At 52.2% G+C, this 18055-nt stretch overlaps 2 protein-coding genes and 1 long non-coding RNA gene across 4 annotated transcripts; 1 reads left to right on the plus strand and 2 right to left on the minus strand.

The window, feature by feature from the left end:
- The first annotated feature begins 896 nt into the window (after nucleotides 1-896).
- On the plus strand, nucleotides 897-3724 carry SLC25A51 (solute carrier family 25 member 51). The gene has a single exon (XM_014889940.2). It carries the CDS (start codon nucleotides 1237-1239, stop codon nucleotides 2098-2100), a length of 864 nt encoding a protein of 287 aa, XP_014745426.1. The 5' UTR covers nucleotides 897-1236; the 3' UTR covers nucleotides 2101-3724.
- Nucleotides 3725-4029: 305 nt separating this feature from the next.
- Nucleotides 4030-15114, minus strand: DCAF10 (DDB1 and CUL4 associated factor 10). Of its 2 annotated transcripts, none has more exons than XM_014889960.2 (7): nucleotides 14804-15114; nucleotides 14129-14242; nucleotides 11995-12192; nucleotides 11376-11578; nucleotides 11144-11254; nucleotides 10111-10256; nucleotides 4030-8898 (listed from the first exon to the last, which is right to left on the minus strand). In XM_014889960.2, exons 1-7 carry the CDS (start codon nucleotides 15097-15099, stop codon nucleotides 8554-8556), a joined length of 1413 nt encoding a protein of 470 aa, XP_014745446.2. In that variant the 5' UTR covers nucleotides 15100-15114; the 3' UTR covers nucleotides 4030-8553. The 2 variants fall into 2 exon arrangements, with proteins under 2 accessions (XP_014745446.2, XP_014745447.2); XM_014889961.2 differs by having other exon boundaries at nucleotides 4030-8922.
- A 478-nt stretch (nucleotides 15115-15592) lies between these two features.
- LOC148219551 (uncharacterized) lies at nucleotides 15593-18038 on the minus strand. Its single transcript, XR_015799618.1, has 2 exons — nucleotides 17805-18038; nucleotides 15593-16678 (listed from the first exon to the last, which is right to left on the minus strand). It is a non-coding gene; the product is annotated as an uncharacterized LOC148219551 (long non-coding RNA).
- Nucleotides 18039-18055: the final 17 nt, after the last annotated feature.

The raw sequence follows: 18055 nt of genomic DNA on the forward strand, positions 1-18055 counted from the left end.
GGCAGTGCGGAGCTCCGGCCCCCGAGAGCGGGGAGGGCCTCGCCGGAGCCTCCCGGGATTCTCCTCCCGCCCCGGGAGCGCGAGGGCTTCCCCGTGCTCGCATCAAAGGCTGCGGGAGCTTCGGAAAACAAAGACCTTTCTCATTCTTTCCCCCATCCTTGCTCTACCCTCTCTTTCTTCCTCTCTCCCGCCCTTTTCTTCCCTCCCTTTCCTCCTCCCTGTTTCTCCCCCCTCCTTTCCCTCTCGCTCCTCCTTCCCTTTTCCTTCCTCCTTTCTCACTCCCCTCCTCGTTTCGGTCGCACCTCATACCAGGCAGGGCTGTTGTCCCCAAACACCCCTTCAGATCCCGGGAATCTCGTGTGCTGCTGCTGCTGGGGAGGATTTGAGGCTCAGGAACCACCCACAGTCTCACACGGACCTTTCTCAAGCAGGGCTGTGACTAAGGGCGGGATTTGGGCAACTGCAGAAACATCTTTTCATAACTGTTAAATAAATAATTCCATTCTTTTGTCAAACAGGGTTTGCCAGGTAAAGATCCCTGCTGTTCTCCTCCAGACTATCTGCTCAAGCTGCCTCTGTCCACATGTCCTTCAGGACCCTGGGCCTGGCTAAATTCGACCTGTGAAGCCTGTCAGCAGAACGTGGAGCGTGGGGGCTGATGCAGAGGAGGCTGCATGGCAGTGACCTGGGACCTCTAAAGAATTTCTCCACTGTGTCAGTGAAATCACACCTGTGTGACACCTGTGCCTCCGTTGTGCGTGGTGGTGCTCAGTTGCTGGCTGAGCTGAGCCACGACAAAGTGTTATCTGGTCTTTTCTGCCACAGGGAGAGGCAGAGTGTAAGGATCAGGTTTTGTAACATTGCTGCATGTGTTTCATTAAGTTTGGGATTTTGTAGGTTTTTTTGGTGGCCTCTCTTTTGTTCACAGGGTGTTTTATTAGTGTGAGTGTCAACCTTTCACTGTTAGAATTCGTAATTCCAGGGGGATTTACTTCTGTTTTAGTTTGAAAGAGCACAGAAGGGAAGAGCTGCTGCTTTCAATGGCCTCCTAGACTTGTGCAGAAATGGCAGAGCATCCATCAGACGCGGCTTTTGCAGCTCTTCCCCTGCAGACTGTAGGGGCTGTCGGTGAGCAGGGCGCTGTGGCGATGCAGTAGTGGGCAGAGCGGGCTCAGCACAGCTCTCTCGGGTTGTTCCTGCACAGGGAAGAGGCTCTGGAGCCGCAGCACCGCAGCCATGGCTCCGGCCGGCACTGCCGTGGCAGCCCCCGGGGACTCCGCGGGCCGGGACAGCTCGGGCAAGCACTACCTGTGCGGGCTGTGCGCCGCCTTCACCAACATCATGGTGACGTTCCCCATCCAGAAGGTTCTGTTCCGGCAGCAGCTGTACGGGCTGCGCACGGGGGAGGCGGTGCGCCAGCTGCGCCGCGACGGGCTGCGCACGCTGTACCGCGGCATCCTGCCGCCGCTGATGCAGAAAACCGCCACCATGGCGCTCATGTTCGGCCTCTACGAGGATTTCTCGGCGCTGCTGCTCAGCCACGCCCGCGCCCCCGAGCTGCTGACGCGCAGCGCCGCGGCCGCGCTCACCGGCACCACCGAGGCCGTGCTCACGCCCTTCGAGCGCGTCCAGACGCTGCTGCAGGACTACAAGCACCACGACAAGTTCACAAACACTTACCAGGCTTTCAAGGTGCTGAAGGCCTACGGGATGCGGGAGTATTACCGGGGATTGGTGCCGATTCTGCTCCGAAACGGGCCCAGCAACGTGCTCTTCTTCGGCCTCAGGGGGCCCATCAAGCAGTACCTGCCTGAAGCCACCTCCTACAGCTCGCACATGGTCAACGACTTCATCTGCGGGGGGCTGCTGGGCGCCGTGCTGGGCCTCCTGTTCTTCCCTGTGAATGTCATAAAAACTCGCATGCAGGCTCAGATCGGTGGCGAATTTCAGTCCTTCTCCAAAGTGCTCGTGAAGATCTGGCTGGAACGCGACAGGAAGGTGATCCACCTCTTCAGAGGAGCCCACCTGAACTGCCACCGCTCCGTGCTGTCCTGGGGGATCATCAACGCCACCTACGAGTTCCTGCTGAAGCTGCTGTGACCCCGCCCTGCTCGTCGTGGGGCGCCAGCACTCAGTGTCCTTGGTCCCAGGGAACAGTGCCCGTGCGTGTGACAGGTATTTATGGGGTGAATGGTGATGCGTTTAAACCTTGGTGCAATTATGATGAACTTTTTAAAGTATTCCTTTGCTGGCAGGTGAGTTGACCCGTAACAGAGCTACTAGACAAATGCAAGGTGTAAAAGAGGAAACAAAAGTAGTCTGTATCACTCCCAAAATTCCATAACGCTCTGTGATGGGATGCACTCCACTGCCCATGTTTAGAACATGAGAATCAAGGAGGGGCTGAAGAAAAACAATTCCATTGCTTGATCATCTTCCAAGTCTCGATTTTGGGAACTGCATTTCAGATGTTTTGGGGTCCTCATTGCATAAAGCTCAAAGGACACATCCAGAAGGGGATGACTGAGGTGCAGAGCTCCCAGCTGCACCTCAGCAGCTGCAGCCACCGCAGGGTGTGGCCTGCAGTGACCGTGTCCTCCAGCCTGGCCCTGGCCGTGTGACCTCAGCCCAGGCTGGATCTCTGTGTGTATGTGTGTGTGTGTTCGTACGTGTGCCTTCCTGCCAAAAGGGAAAAGCGGAAGGAATGGGACAGCAAACTCACTGAAGCTTTAAAGTGTCCTTCCTCGTTAAAAAACACGGAGTTTGTTCTGCTTTTTGTGAGGACTTTTTTTTTTTTAATTGCTGCTTTTCCTGTTGCCTCCAGCTACGGGGATCAGGGAGGTGTCCCTATCTGTAGTGCTCGAGGGACACTCCAGCTCCTGCAGCTGCTCAAGCACTTCACACACGGCTTTTTGCACTGCCACATCTTGTCTGCCCTCAGTTCCCTCTGCGGAATTACAGATCACAAGATGTTGTTACCCAAAACTCGGGGTTCTGCCTGCTTGGTGTGTGCTGTTAGTGGTTCTGCAAGACAGAGGGGCACAGGCAAGGTGCGGTTCCTGGGTTACCTGCTTCAGTGGAGGTCTGTAGGTATAGTGGAGATGAAAAGCCAAAGATGACCTTGGAAGCAGGGAGGCAGGAAAGGTGGAGTGCTTGGAGACATGTTTCAGGACTGCTGTAGGCAAAGATTGAAAAGGGCTGACAGAAATCTCTGTCTTAGAGACATAGGACTTGAGTGAGAGAGGACTTCAGGCTTTAGATACAGGGACAGAAGAGCGAGCACAACCCTGAGCTAGATGAGTGTCTCAACAAAAAGTGTTTGAATGTCCCTGAGGGCTTCCTCTTTAATTAAACTATACATTCATATATAAGCCAGAACACTTTGGATGATGGGGAGCAGCAGAGCTTTCAGAAACCGCTTTGAATTTAGTCTTTTCTTAAGTCTCGGAGGGGCTACTGCTTTTCTGAATTTGAGCTTTCCATTTGCTAAAACTGTCTTCCGAAATTGAACCTAATCAGTGTGTTGTAATCATACAGTCCTGAGCTTCACAGATGGCAGGGGGTGGGCACAAGCACGAGTTCCTGTATCCCAGTGATGATTATTTGCATCTAAATAAAATGTTTACTGGATGTTTGTTACTGGCAGAATCTGATTTTTACCAGTGTACCTTTTTTTTTTTTTTGTAATCACTCCTTGATGGAATAAAAAAAAATCTGCATCCTGTTTCTCTGTGGAAGATGTTATGTGCTCCTGTAATGTCGGGGAAGCCAGAGTGTTGAGGGTGAGAGTTTGGCACAAGCCCAGAGCTGGTCAGTGCCCAACTATCCCAGCAGAAATGCAATAGTGGAGCCCTGGGTCTGAGGTTCAGAGTCAATTTTGACTCTCCCTCTTTCACTTTCAGAAAAACTTCATGTAAAAGCACTGCTGTGGCACACAGACTTGAGAATGGCAGCACCTAAGCACTAGGAGGTGTTTTTCCTCTTGCCAGTGAGCGTAGCTGACTGTAACATAAATAAAATACATTTCAATTCAGTGAATTATTAAATGTTTATTATGCAAGCAAGAGAAACTGTCCACAAATAGTAAGTTACTGTACGGCTGTAAGTACAATACTTCCAAAGCAGTTCTGATACTTCATATACGGTATTAAAAGGCTACAGTTTTTACTATGAAATCTCAGGTATTTCAAAATACTCTACATGCACAATTTGTTTCTGTATTAAAAACCTTATACTTAACTGAGGATATTTAGTGCTTTAGAAAATGCACCTTTGACTAAGATCAGCCAATGAGAAGTTTCATTTCCTGCAGGTCAAAAACTTGAGGATCATTGACTTCTTCCTTTCTCTCCAACTTTTTAGATTCTTGTAAACTAAATCTTTTAAAAGCTTTCATTTGGCAAGTGTATTTCCTTTCCTTCTAAGAGTTCTTATGTCCTAGAGCAACAGACCCATGTATTACGATGTCAGAACCTTCTCCACATCAGTGCTACCCAAATAAAAATCACAACACAAACAAACAAACAAAGGAAAACTAACCCCACTAAATTAACCAAGACACCGCCCCCCTCCCCCCGAAAAAACTGATGTTTACATTCTAATTCTGGCAGTAGGCATCGAGCTGTCCTTACCCCAAGACTCCCAGAGTGCAAACAATCGTGTGTGTGTGTGTGTGTGTGTGTGTCGGTACCGCTGTGCTTGTCCTCTATCCCCGTGGGGCGGCGGTGCCGGCTCTGCCCGGGCATCCCGCTGGGACCGGGACAGCAGCCCCGGGCGGTGCCACCCCTGTGTCACCCCGGACAGCCACCTCTGTGTGTCCCCTCCGGGACAGCCACCCCTGTGTGACCCGGGAGAGCCGCCCCTGTGTCACCCGGGACAGCCGCCCCTGTGTCACCCGGGACAGCCGCCCCTGTGTGACCCGGGACAGCCGCCTCTGTGTGTCCCCTCCGGGACAGCCGCCCCTGTGTGACCCGGGACAGCCGCCCCTGTGTGACCCGGGACAGCCGCCCCTGTGTGACCCGGGACAGCCGCCCCTGTGTCACCCGGGACAGCCGCCCCTGTGTGACCCGGGACAGCCGCCCCTGTGTGACCCGGGACAGCCGCCCTGTGTCACCCGGGACAGCCGCCCCTGTGTGACCCGGGACAGCCGCCCTGTGTCACCCGGGACAGCCGCCCCTGTGTGACCCGGGACAGCCGCCCTGTGTCACCCGGGACAGCCGCCCCTGTGTCACCCGGGACAGCCGCCCCTGTGTCACCCGGGACAGCCGCCCCTGTGTGACCCGGGACAGCCGCCCCTGTGTGACCCGGGACAGCCGCCCTGTGTCACCCAGGACAGGAGCAGGACCAGCCCCAGCACGGCTCTGGCTCCCCGCAGGGTCCCTGGGCCATTCTCTCACGGGGCGCTCAGAGTCTGGAGCCATCACCAACGCCCTGCAGGCACAGAGCTGCGGCCCCGGGAAACGCCCTGGCATTCATCAGGTGCTGCCACACCAGTTCACAGACACCCCTGGTGTCAGCCACCCCTCCCCATCTGTCCTTCATCTCCCTTGGAAATGTTTCCTTACAGTTGTTTCACAGTTTTATACACTTCTCAAGGTTGAGCATTCAACTTTTGAAATACAACTAAAAGATATACTTTTTTTTTTTTTTTTTTACTACCTAGAAATAATCCAAAGCTCACCAACACCTAAGATCATTGTTTCAGTATTGTTACTGAGAGAGAACTGAAAACACTTGCACCACCACATGACTGTGAGGCATGTCAGCTGTAAGCCACTGAGCAGTGAACTTCACAGGTAAAACGTGGTAAAGCCTTCATGGAAAACTTCCAAATGTTGTTGAAAAGGAGTAATCAATCGAATGACCAAAATCTAACATTACCTACTTACTCTAAATCAAACTTATTACAAATGTCATCAGAAGAACTAAGTAACATTTCTACAGCGTACATGTACAGATTCTGTCATTTTATGCATCTGCTGGACACGCTACAAAAGCATCAAGGTGACCAAGCCCCTCCCTCCACCAGGTAAGCTGTGGGTCCTGGAGCCAGGCAGGTGCTACCCAGGAGTGGTGACACCTCTGTCACCTGCGGGTACTGGTCCTTTGTACAGAAAGGTGAGTGTCCAAAGCTCAGCACAATACTGGTGTAAAACACAGCGTATCATGAGGTAGAATTAAAAAGGTAACACTCAGTGCATATTCACAGGCATAGCATTACGGTCACTAGGGATCCACCAGTCTGAGGAGGTTCTGACAGCAAAACCAAAAACAGCCTTGGAAAACACAGACAGACCCACCCAAGAACCACAGCTTTGGTCCTGTGGGTGCTCCTGCACCTCCAAAACATTTAATGTGCAAGCCTGTGAGAACTCCAAGATTCTCCCAAGTGTCCCTGTAGTCCCTTCCATGATGTGTAATAAAACATTAAATAAGGTGAGAAACAGCAGCCTGGTAGTGGGACAGCAAATGCTTGGGAGAAAGCTGCTCTAGTCCAGGGCAGAACCTGGGGGTTTTTTTTCCCCAAGCAGCTTGGCCCATTACAAACTCCTTGTAGCTCTTTCTTTGCATAAAAATCTTGTATCCTATCCTTGTTCCCAAGTTTCCTGCACACTTTACTCCCAGGGCGTTGAACCACAGCCAAGGGAAGAGCCCTGAGCTGCTTGAACAACGCAGCAGACCCACCTGCCCCACTGCTCAGAAGGGATGTTTGCCCTCAGATTACCAAACACACAAAATCGAAGGCTTTGTATTGCCAAAGAAATTCTCCAAAAGAGGAAACAGGATTTTTTTCTCTCATAATGCAGAGGAGGCTTAAGTTTCAATGAATTCTGCACCAACACCAGGGTATACTACCCACATAAATACAAAGCTACATGAGAGTCCTCAGGCTTACCTTTCCAGCTCTCTCACGTCCATAAATGTTGTCTTTATCCCCAAATACGTTTTGCAAAAGGCTTTGTAAGAGTCAGTTTGGAACAAGTGTGCTCCGTTGAGCCAGAGTGAACCTGAACACCAGCAGGTGACAGTCCTTCCAGGTAAAGTTCCCTGCTGAACTGAGTGTCTGACTGGTCTGCAGTGAAATACTAAAAAAACCCCATCTTGGAACATGTCAGTGATGAGAATGTTATAAACTGATACTGATGTACACGACTGAAATACCTGTGCATTTACAAGGTTAGCTCAATTAACTCGAGGGCTGAAATCTGGCATTCATACTTTGGGTGTGGCCATTGAATCACAGAATACCCTAAACTGGAAGGGAGCCACAGGATCATCAGTCCCAGCCCTGTCACTGCACAGACACCCCAAAATCCCACCCTGGGCAGCCCTGGCAGTGCTGCCCAAACGCTCCTGGAGCTCTGTGCCCATTCCCTGGGGAGCCTGGGCAGTGCCCAGCACCCTCTGGGGGAAGAACCTTTTCCTAAAATCCAGCCTAAACCCCCCTGGGCCAGCTCCAGCTGTCCCCTGGTCCTGTCCCTTGTCACAGAAGAGATGAGTACCCGCCCCTCCATTGCCCAAAGGAGCATGCTCAAGAGCACAACGAGATCCCATCTCAGATTCCTCCAAGCTGAGCAAACCAAGTGATCTCAGCTGCTCCTCGTATGGCTTCCCCTCCAGACACTTTCACCAGGGTGAGTGCTGCAGTGTTTCACACCTGATGAAAAGCCTGCTTAAATCCAGGTAGATCTCACTGTTGACAGGTTTGCTTTTAATCCCCTCCTAACCTGACAGCAGGTGTGAAGAAAGGCTCATCCGGGTAACACTGGGGACACACCCAAGTGAATTTCTTCCACAGCAAGAGTGCGTGTGGAAAAACAGCCGGGTGGGAAACACCCAAACATCAGCAGAAAGCCATCGTGCTTCAGATGTGGGATGATGTGGAAAGCCCCCTGCAACAGACACTTGGCACAGGAGGGGCCAGAGCTGCCCTGCAGGAACCCAGAGGGATCCGCTGGGCCAGGGTCCTCCCCAGTGCTGAGGGGCAGGCTCAAAGAGTGGGCCTGGGTGACTTCCAGTGGTCCCTGCCAGCCTAAGCCACACCATGACTCATTTTTCTAGCCAATGACAACCACATTAACATAGAAATGAAAGAAAAATTCGGTTTTGTTTGCTTGTTTGGGTGGTTTTTTTTTGGTGAGAGTAACTAACCGTGTTGCTTACGTAGACAAGCAGTCCATCATCTACTGATCACCACAGAGTTGCTTCAGTGACAGAAAGGGAAGCAGAGGTGAGGCAGTCCATCTCCTCTGGGACAGCAGGTACCTGGGCACCCTGCCCCTCTGCGTTGTTCCAAACAGCCCCGGGGAGCTGTGCTGAAGGAGACAATCAAGTGTCAGGGTACAGACGCAGCAGGACAGCCCGATGGCACAGCAGCAGAGCTGTGCTGTGGCGCCGGGACACGGTGCAGGGCTCACGGAGGCAGGACCACGAAAAATCCTTCCACCTCCACGTCCCCAGGTCACGGTGACCTCCTCTGAGCTCGGAGATTTCGGAGGGAGCACACCTGCCCCGAGCTGCAGCCAAACCCAGGAGCAGGCGCCGCTGCTGCCGCTAGAACTTTGGCTGGTAGAGCGAGACGCGTCCGCTAAGGCACCCCGAGGCGATCTGACAGTGCGTGGGCGAGAACTTGGTGGTGAGCACCACGTCGTTGTGGGAGTAGAGCGAGCGGATCTCGCGCAGGGGGCTGGCCTCCCGCGGCAGGCAGTCCACCAGCTCGCTGCAGTGCGCGTCGAAGCCCAGCAGGCGGATGCCGAAGCCGTGCGGCGAGGAGATCATGCGGCCGTCGGGGCTGAAGCACAGCTCCTTGATGTAGCCCCGGCCCACGTTGGCCTCCTCGATGCAGTGAGTCAGGCGCAGGGAGCAGCGCGGGGACACGGGGCGCACCGGGGCTCCTTCCTGGAATTCATAGACACAAGTCCACTAAAGGGAGAGGCAGAGAAAGGGACACTGAAAGAGAAGTAAGGCACTGCAAACGCACATTCCCTCCCCCCTGCACACCCCAGCGGGTGACAGCAGCTCCCGTGAACGTACCAACACCCTCCTGGCACAGCTGGGTGATGCTCCAGCCGACCTGCTCGTCCATGGGCAGCCCCCTGCCTCGGCACCTCCCTCCCCGAGAGCCACCCCGGCATTTTAAATAAATGGCTGCCAGACAGAAGCTTTCCAGTCTAGGTTGCATCTGCAGAGAGCAAAGCCTAATCCTTTAGCCAGGCACCTGCTCCAATTTAGTGAATATTTAAATTAAATCTATAAATTCATCTGACTGCAACTCCGAGCAGATCACTGGCATTTTATGCCTTTGACTTCCATAGGAATGGAATCTTGAAATAAGTGGGTAGCAGATTTTTTAAAGAAGGTTATAAACAGCTCTACAGCCAGTTTGTTATTTTGTGAGACACATTAGGGATCCCTGCCTGCCATCTCATTATATAACCTCAAAACAAATGTAAAAAAAAAAAAAAAAAGAACGACAAAGTTTATATCGCCTTGATCCCACTTCAGCCCTAAGATAAACATTCCTAGCTCTGTTTCATGCATCCTTCTGAAACAACACAACAGGAAAAACACCAGTGAATATTAATAAGAGTAAGGGAGACTTTAGGACTAAGAGAAACTATAACTCAGTCAGTCATGAGCACCAACTGGCCCAATATAACATTTTGCATGTTACAAAAATTCTGTGTTGTATAGCAGTTTGATTGTTACAGAACCAGCATTAAAATTTATAACCAATCTGCTAAGCTTTAACTCACTCCTCTACACTTGTGCAAAGGGTTATGGTTACAAAGAGTGGCTTTCTTCAAAAACAACAAAAAATTCCCAAACAAATACACAAAGAGGGAAAAAAAAACCAAAACACCAAAACCAAATGAACCTAAATTTACATCAGCAATCAAAGTACCTAAACCATTTATTATTGGTCAAGTACACTGCTGGTCAAGTTAGAGGAACAGAATTTGCAGAGTGCAGCTGAAATGTAGCTGGACTTACGACTCCCTGCATCAAGGAAAGGGCTGGGAGCAGGTTCTACCAGGAAGATAATTTAAAAAAACCACAGATATATCTGACTACACGTATTTTAAAGAAGAAGATGTGGTGCTGTGTTACCTCCTGGTCATCTGTGTTGCTGGAGCACCGCAGCAGTGTGGCCCAGCCCTTGGGGTGCAGCTGCAGTGACGTGATGCAGTTCCCACGATCTCTTTCTCCAGGAACCTCTGGTGTTAACACCTCCAGGCTATTTCTGGGTGATCCCCCTGCCAGAGGAATTAACTGTGAGCCTCTGTGAAATCCACACATTGACCTTTTTGCCTCTCTCACCAGTCCTGCTGCTGAAATGGGGTCACACCTGTGCCAGCTGCACACAGCTGCCAGGACAGGGACACTCAAAGGGTTACAGGAACCCTGAGCCAACACCAATGGGCTCAATCCTCACTTCAAACAGCTTCTTTTATAGAAATTTCAGTGCCAAGACCTGCACTGAACCAACCCAAACTGACAGCTGCATTAACCCTCCACACTTATGCTCCTCAGTAGCATTACAGCAAAATCTAAAGAGTGAGGTATTTGTAAGAATTGCTGATTCTCAAACTTGTATGACATGCTCTCCGAATTCCCTCCACTGCTTGCTCAGCTTGCAGCTTTTAGTCCTTCTTCCCCTCACCCCCAGGTAAATCACTCCCTGACATCCAGGTAAAGTTCCTCTCAGCAGTATGCTTCAGCATCTCACAACCATGGGGAGCTAAAAATAATCATCACATTTCTTTGAAACTGCAAGGAATGAAAAAGTATTCATCCCTTTGCCAAGTTCATGCTGATTCTCTGGATTTTCCCTTAAAGATCATTCACACAAACTTTGTTCAAGGAAAAGGGAGTACCTCTATTTAACAACAACATGTTGACTTAAAATACAGATCTTGTAACTTTTCCCAGATTTCTCAGACATAAAAACCGAATAGATCCCCAGGCTTTGGTGTGCAGTGAGATTTTATTGGTTTAATAAAAGTCTCAGCAACACCATCCTTCAAAAACCACAGGACAAAAATGCAGTTTTTCACTATTGTACTCTCGCCTCTTCTGCACACAGTAAATCAAAGTCCAGTATTTCTTTTGATTTATCTTTTTTCTAGTGATCTTCTCCTACCTTCTCGCTGCGAGGGCCGTGACAGGGTTTTCTCAGAGAGCGGCCCTGAGTTGTTCTGGTGACAGGGCGAGCCCACAGCTCGAGGGCCAGAGGAGCCTGACGACGATATGTCTGCAAACAGCACCAGAGACATGAGCCCACAGGCACCCCAGCACACGTGGGCCGCTGGCCAGGAGCACCCACCGAACACCCCAGCACAGCACCCGCCACAGACCGCCCCACCAGCACTCACCTGAGCTCGATGTGGTCCTCCGGGCTCTTAAAATCGGGTAGCTGCCAACCTCCAAAGACTTGTTTAGATCAAGGTCGTGCAAAATCAGAAGGTAACCAGAGGAGGTGGAGATCAGCATTTTGGAACAGTCTGGTGTCAGCCTCATCCGCATCAGAAAACGGGTGTGGAAAAACTTCTTGTGGGGACATCCATCCTCTGTGCACCTGGACAGCAAAGCAAGCACAGGAGGGGGCTGTGGTCAGCTCCAGGCCCTGCCTGTGTCCAAAAGGGTCCAGAATGTGCCCAGCCTCATCCATTTTGTTCACCCCAAAACCTTTTTTCAAGTACTATCTTTATCCTACTTTTTAATGGAATGGGTGAAGTCACATATTCCTACAGCTAGTATGACGAGGACAGAACCTTCCTCGGAAGGAAGAACTTTGTTTTGGCACATCAGACAGGGAAGCTCCTTCCTAGCCATTTCCTCTTACCAGAGGGCTGATGCAAGGGTTGGTAAGGGCTACAAAGCCCTCCCGGTGTTCCAGAACACACTGCAGCCCCACTCTGGGAGGCAGGTTTGCACCTGGTGCACCTGTCCTCGAGTGCTGCAGAAAGGCCAGGGGCCAGCACAGCCACGCACCTGTTGGTGTCCCAGATGATGACGTTGCCATCAAAGCCCGAGGTCACCAGCAGCCTGGTGTTGGTGTCGTACTCGATGTTCTTGACCCAGCTGGTGTGGCCGTGCAGGGTGCACACTTTGGTGTTGAGCTTCCTCAGGTCCCAGAGAGCGATGGTGGTGTCGTCGGAGCAGGTGGCAAACAGCCGGTTGTCCAGGAACCTGGGCCAGCAGGGAAACACTGCTCAGGACAGCCTCAAGGGCGAATAGGAGTGCAGGCTGCCCTGCCCTGAGCTCAGAGTGCCAGCTAACACGGAGATAACACAGCAAACAAACAAAGCTCCCCCGAGCTCACCGCAGAGCATGCCAGCCAATGCTCCGCTACAAGCAGAGCTGCTGGGATGGGAACAGGCAGTGCCTCTGCAGCAGCAAACGAGCAAACACAGACACAGCAGACGTTTGGTTTGGTTTGGGGGCTTTTTAGGGAGTTTGTTGTAGGAGAATAGTTTGTAAGTATAGTGCAGGAGGCAATCGTTCCCAACGAATTACAGCTGTACTGATTGGAGTCGAAAGAGCCTTGCCTGCCCAGTGAGGATGGGTGTTATAAAAGTGTGGGCTAGCTGGCCACCAGTTATACTTGCAGCCAGCTGGAGCTTGAGATCCAGAGTCTGCTGCAGTTTGGGATGGAGTGTGCTGGCTGTGGTGTGAGGAGGAAGGGACAGGCAGGGTCAGAAGATGCCGTGTGAGAGACAGACAGGGTTAGGTGGCTGGGTAAGGGACAGGCTGGGCTTAGCCAGTCATGCAGAAGGAAACTTCCAGAGAGGAGAGAAGGAGTCAGTGCTGTGTGGAGCTGCCTGTGCTGCTTGAGAGAAGGCAGGTAAAGTTTTTAATAAAGGACTGGTGTTGGCGCCAGTCGTGTCGTCTCCATATAATTACTACAGTTTGTGTGTTAATGAGTTGTGTGCAATCCACACGGGAGCCAAACCACCAGTGGAGCACGTGCTCACACTGAACCCCCAGGTAACTCAGTCTGCTCCCCCTCTGGACAGCACCCAGCTCAGCAGGGCTGGGAGCAGCACAGCTAGGAAACAAACTGCATACACGGAGTCTAGAGGCCACTGAAGCAAATGCAAGGCTTTTCAAAAACGACGAGTGAGGATGGAGCCTTGTTTGAGGACACACCAACACAAGTTATTTGGTTCAGTGAGAAAATGAACGGGTGAAATCACCGAGTTTGCACTACACAGATCAAAGGTGAGCACCACAGGAATTCAGGCATGGCTTCACTTTCAGAAGGACAAGGCATGCAGGCTTAGGTTTGGCATTCATTTGATGAAGGCACTCAGTTAAGAAAACCCCTACCTGTGGTAAAAGGAACAAGACATCCATCCAAAAAACATAAACTAAAAATCCTTTAAGCCTAGAGCTACACCACACAAAAGCAGCAACAACTCTGACAAATGAACAATAACCAACTATCATGGGAAAAATCCCAAATTTTGCTGAAGAGTAAGCATTTTTGGTGCTTACAACAAGGAACTTCTGCAGTACTACAGTGACTGAAATCCTGCTCATGAACTTGAACAAGGCTCCCGGTAATGCTGTAGAAGCTGTGTGCAGAACAGAGTTTAGTTCCTTTGTGTCACACACATTTTAATCCAGGTTTCTTGGCAGACAATCCAGCTGATGTTAAACATCAGCCTTTTGTAGAAAGCAAAACCAGCTTGAGAAAAACATAAAGTTATCTGATGAACGTGGCACCCCACATCATATTTGGCTCTTCTGAGTAAAAACACTCAGAATGTTCTACAGTTCTCTTGGGGATTTTTGTTTTGGTTTAGCTCTTCATTGAGGTTTCTTGTTGCCGTGTAGATGGTTGTTGTTTTGGGGTTTTGGAGTGGATTTTTTGGTTTGAGAACCTGAGTGAAGAGCAGCTGCAATATTGTTAGAAGATACCTTAAATTCAGACCTCAAAATCTATTCCATAACCAGAACAGCTTAAAACCCCTGAATTTATAAGAAAAAATACTTCATGATAAAAATAGTGATGGACTTAGCTCTTGCTATTTCCAGCTCTAGCCCAAGAAAGTGGCAGAGGATTTAAACTATAATGCCTAAGTACATGCTGAGCTGTGTCCAGACGTCCCTGCTGACCTACCTGATGTTATTTACACAGTCCTCATGAGCTTCAGAGAGAGTCTTGATGTGCTTTGAAGATATTGGGTCAAAGAGCAGGACTTCAGTCTGTTCACAGGCGACCGTCAGCACTGACCTGCAGGGAGCAGAAGAGAAAACTCCGTGTTTGTGGTGGGTTTTGCCCTCCAGCAGGTGCCTGTCATGCTACAGACTGCGTGTGTCACCTGGTCCCTCTGCCAACCTTCTGCCCTCACCTTCCAGGGGGTCTGATACAGAAAAAGCAATACTGAATCAAAGATTTATCTGCAGTATCTATTCGCCGTTTTGCAAACCAGTCGGGTTTTTTTTCCACTGAAACCTTGCAAAATACAGATTTAGCAGCAGCGGGGGATCCCCGGCACCGGTTATTAGGATTGTCCCCCCCGGCCCTCTCCTCCTGCAGAGTCCCTGCTCCACCCAGGTGAGGTGGGAGGAGCACAGGACGGCACCTCCCGCCAGGTACCGGCCCCACGTACTCCAACCGCAGCCCAGGGGTGCTGCTGACGAAAACAGCGATGACACCTGGTCACCAGAGCGGGCTTTGCGCCCCGGGACCCGCGGGCACACCTGGATGGGCACACCTGGCCGGGGAGCCCAGTACAGCGACACCGGGAGCGAGCGCCGGGCACACCGGGGCGGCGATCCCGAGCACACCTACCCGTCGGGCGAGTACTCGAGGTTGAAGACGGCGCCGTGCGTGCGGGTGCTGAGGGACACGGAGTCCGCGGGCTGGATGGCGCCGTACAGCCCGGTCATGGCGCCGAACGTGTCCCGCGCCGGGTCCACGGCGGCCCCGCGGCCCAGGCAGCGCCCGCGCAGCCACGCGAAGAGCCCGCCGGGGGCACCGGGCCCCGGGTCGGCGGAGTCGCTGTGGCGGGCGGGCTCCGGGTTGGGCCCTGGGTCCAGCCCCGGGTCCAGCCCCGGCCCCGGCTCCGGTCCCGGGCCCTTGCTCATGGCGGCGGCAGCGCCGGCCCGCGTCCGCCCCCTACCGGCCACCCCGCGCCACTGCGCCTGCGCAGCCCCGCCCCCGCCCCGCCCCTGACGGCACCGAACCATCATTGCGCCTGCGCAGCTCCGCCCCTGCCCCGCCCCTGACGGCGCCGCCGTGTCACTGCGCCTGCGCGGCCCCGCCCCAGGCCCCGCCCGTGTAGTCACGTGTTGGTCTCCCCACGTGACCGCGGTCCCTCAGGTCCGGTGCCGCCGCCGCTCGCTCGCCTGGGGCGGCTGCAGTACTCGGTACCGACGGCTGCCGGTCCGCCCGCTCTGCTGCTTGCAGGAAAAGGGAACGGCGTCCTAAGAGGGGCTTGGCTTGCTGTCTGCGCGGAGCCACGGGAGTGAGGCCGGGCAGTGCCGGCCCTGGGGATGGCCAGCACTGACTCCAGACGGAGAGAGCAGCTGTGCCTCGGGCTGCTCGGCGTGAGAACTGAGATACAACTGCAGACGGGGCTGGGTACTAATTAATAGAAAAGAGATGTAATGTATAACCAGCTAATGCTGTTGTCTTTGTACAGTGTGTAAACAGGTTTGGCGTTTTGTAGGAACCACGGCTCCCGCTGTGTGAAGACTAGGATAAAAAGCCAGGCTGAGCCCCAAATGCCTCACTCGAGTGTGTGAATGGGGCCTGTGCCTCGGGAACGAGCCCGCGTTGGGGACAGTGCCTCTGGGCCTGGGCTCACCCTAGGCCCAGCTCTCTGTGCCCTCTAAAACACAATTAGCAGCAGGATTTTTTCCAAAACTACCCAGGGAAGATCAGGGTAAAAGCCACAAAAGCCACTGCTTTAGCGGACTATGAATATGTTTTCACTAAGTTTTTATAAGCGTACTGACACAGTATTTTTATAAACACATTAAATGTCAGGTTTTTTTTTTTTAAACAACGTGTTCTGAGCTTGTGGAAGATGCTACTAAGATCTCTCTGGCAGAGAAGTCAGGAGAGGCCCCCTTAGCCTGGTCTGGTGCTAGGAGGTGTAGGACAGGTGCCAGCGAGGATGGGATCTGTGACAGTCCCAGGCTCCAGTCCAGCAGCAGGACCAGCCCCTCCTCTGGGTCTGTTTTGAGCTGGGAGTGTCACTGTGACCTCTCTCTTATCCCCAAAATGTTCCTTCTGTCTCTTACAGATGAACTCAGTTTTCCTCCAAAATATTCCTTGTCCCTTGCATGTTACCTCATGTTACCAAAATTTTCTCTACACGTCTACTACTGACCACTTCTGCCAGAAAATTGCCAGCTCAGTCTCGGGTCTGCCTCGTTCCTGGGGACCTGCTAGGGCACGTGGGATCCTGGTCCCCACAGAGACCTGCCCCAGTCACAGAGATGGCACAGTGGGGCCACTGCAGGGTCTGGGACCAGGAGGAGCAAAGTGCACCCAGTGGGACATGCTTGGAACTCCAGTTTGTTCGAGGAGAAACAAGTCAGGAACTGCAGCAACAACCAGCACAGAGCGTGCCATTAACACTCTGGGCTTTATAAGAACAGCTTCTTGTCAGAGCAGTTCTGGGGAATGTAGCTGTGCCTCAGGGCAACAGATGCTCGCCTAGGAAACAAAGAAAATACAAGTCAGTGTTGCAGCTCAGCCCAGGGGTGAGACACAACCCCCGGCCTCGTGGAACCAGGCCCCCCATCCTGCAAACACGCCGCAGGATTTCCAGCTCAGCCCTATCCTGTGGGCTGGAAGGAGTTTCCAAGAGGAGCTGCTTGCCTCAGGGCCCAGCCAGGGTTGTGCTGGACCTGCCTGGACATCCTGGTTTCCTCTGGGGTTGAGCTGATTCCTTCCTGCTGGGTGCAGTACCGTGCTCTGCTCTCAGGGTGAGGGCAGTGCTGGCCCCACCAAGGCTTTTCAGCCTCCTCTGCCCTGGCAGCAAGCAGGCCGGGGGGCTACAGCCAAGTAGTTTGTCGAGTTTTTCATGGGTCTGGGTCTTCAAGGAGACAAGAGCAGCTGTTGGTTGCTCTTGCTTTATACATAATTGATGCACGTAGTTTTATCTATTCACATAAATGGTTCTATCTGTTTCATTTAGAAATGCAAGTCATGCTCTGTTATGTTTATGTTTTGTTTGGAGCTAAGTTACTGAACTTTAAAGTAGGCTTTAGGGCTTTTTACTCTCTTAAGGCACTTAAAGTATATTCTTTTTTACTTAAAACTGAAGTTTACACTTCTACCTCATGTCTGTGTGGGTTAATATATTTTAATTTCTCGAAAGGCTTTAATTCAATCCCTGCATTCTTTTCTCTCTCTGAGGGACTCAGGGAGGCTTCTATTTCATACACTCCACCAACAGCTGGTGCCAGCTGGGACAGCTTCATTTCTATCCCCTCCCTTTTGGTTCCCCCATTTTCCATACAGAGCATGATGCCATGCAGTGTGGGATGCAGATTTCCAGTGATCAGAGCTGTCTGGGGGCTGCTGCTCATGGCCTGGCCAGCCATCACTCGGCTTCCTGCAATTCCAGCCAGAAGGCTGAGCTGCTCATGCAAATCTTCTGCCTCTTCAAATCAGAAGTAATTTTTTGGGATTGTCTATCCAAATTCCATCTGCTTACGCTTCTCTCCATAGACACAAAAAGGGACAGAAAAGGAAGAATAACGATAAAATAATTAGAATACACAAAACAAGCGGTGCACGATGGAGGAGCCTCCCCGGGAAGCTGTCCCAGACTGACCAGGCCTGTGGCGTCTTGTGTGAGCTGTTGACTCGACAGACAGGGAGATTTGCTATTTCCAGCGAACAGGGAAACCACCTCCGGACCGAACTTCTGGGGCAGCGCGCCAAACATTTTGTGCCGGTGATAGCCGAGACCCTTGTCATGGACCGGCACCGGAACCGACCCGCTGGGCGGGAGAACGGGCTCCGGGAGCACCGGGGGAGCGGCGGGGGAACGGACGGACCCACCCACCCCGAGCCCGCCCCTTC

The sequence above is a fragment of the Sturnus vulgaris genome, chromosome Z (genome assembly GCF_052056855.1).
Source record: "Sturnus vulgaris isolate bStuVul1 chromosome Z, bStuVul1.hap1, whole genome shotgun sequence".
Classification (NCBI taxonomy): Eukaryota; Metazoa; Chordata; class Aves; order Passeriformes; family Sturnidae; genus Sturnus; species Sturnus vulgaris.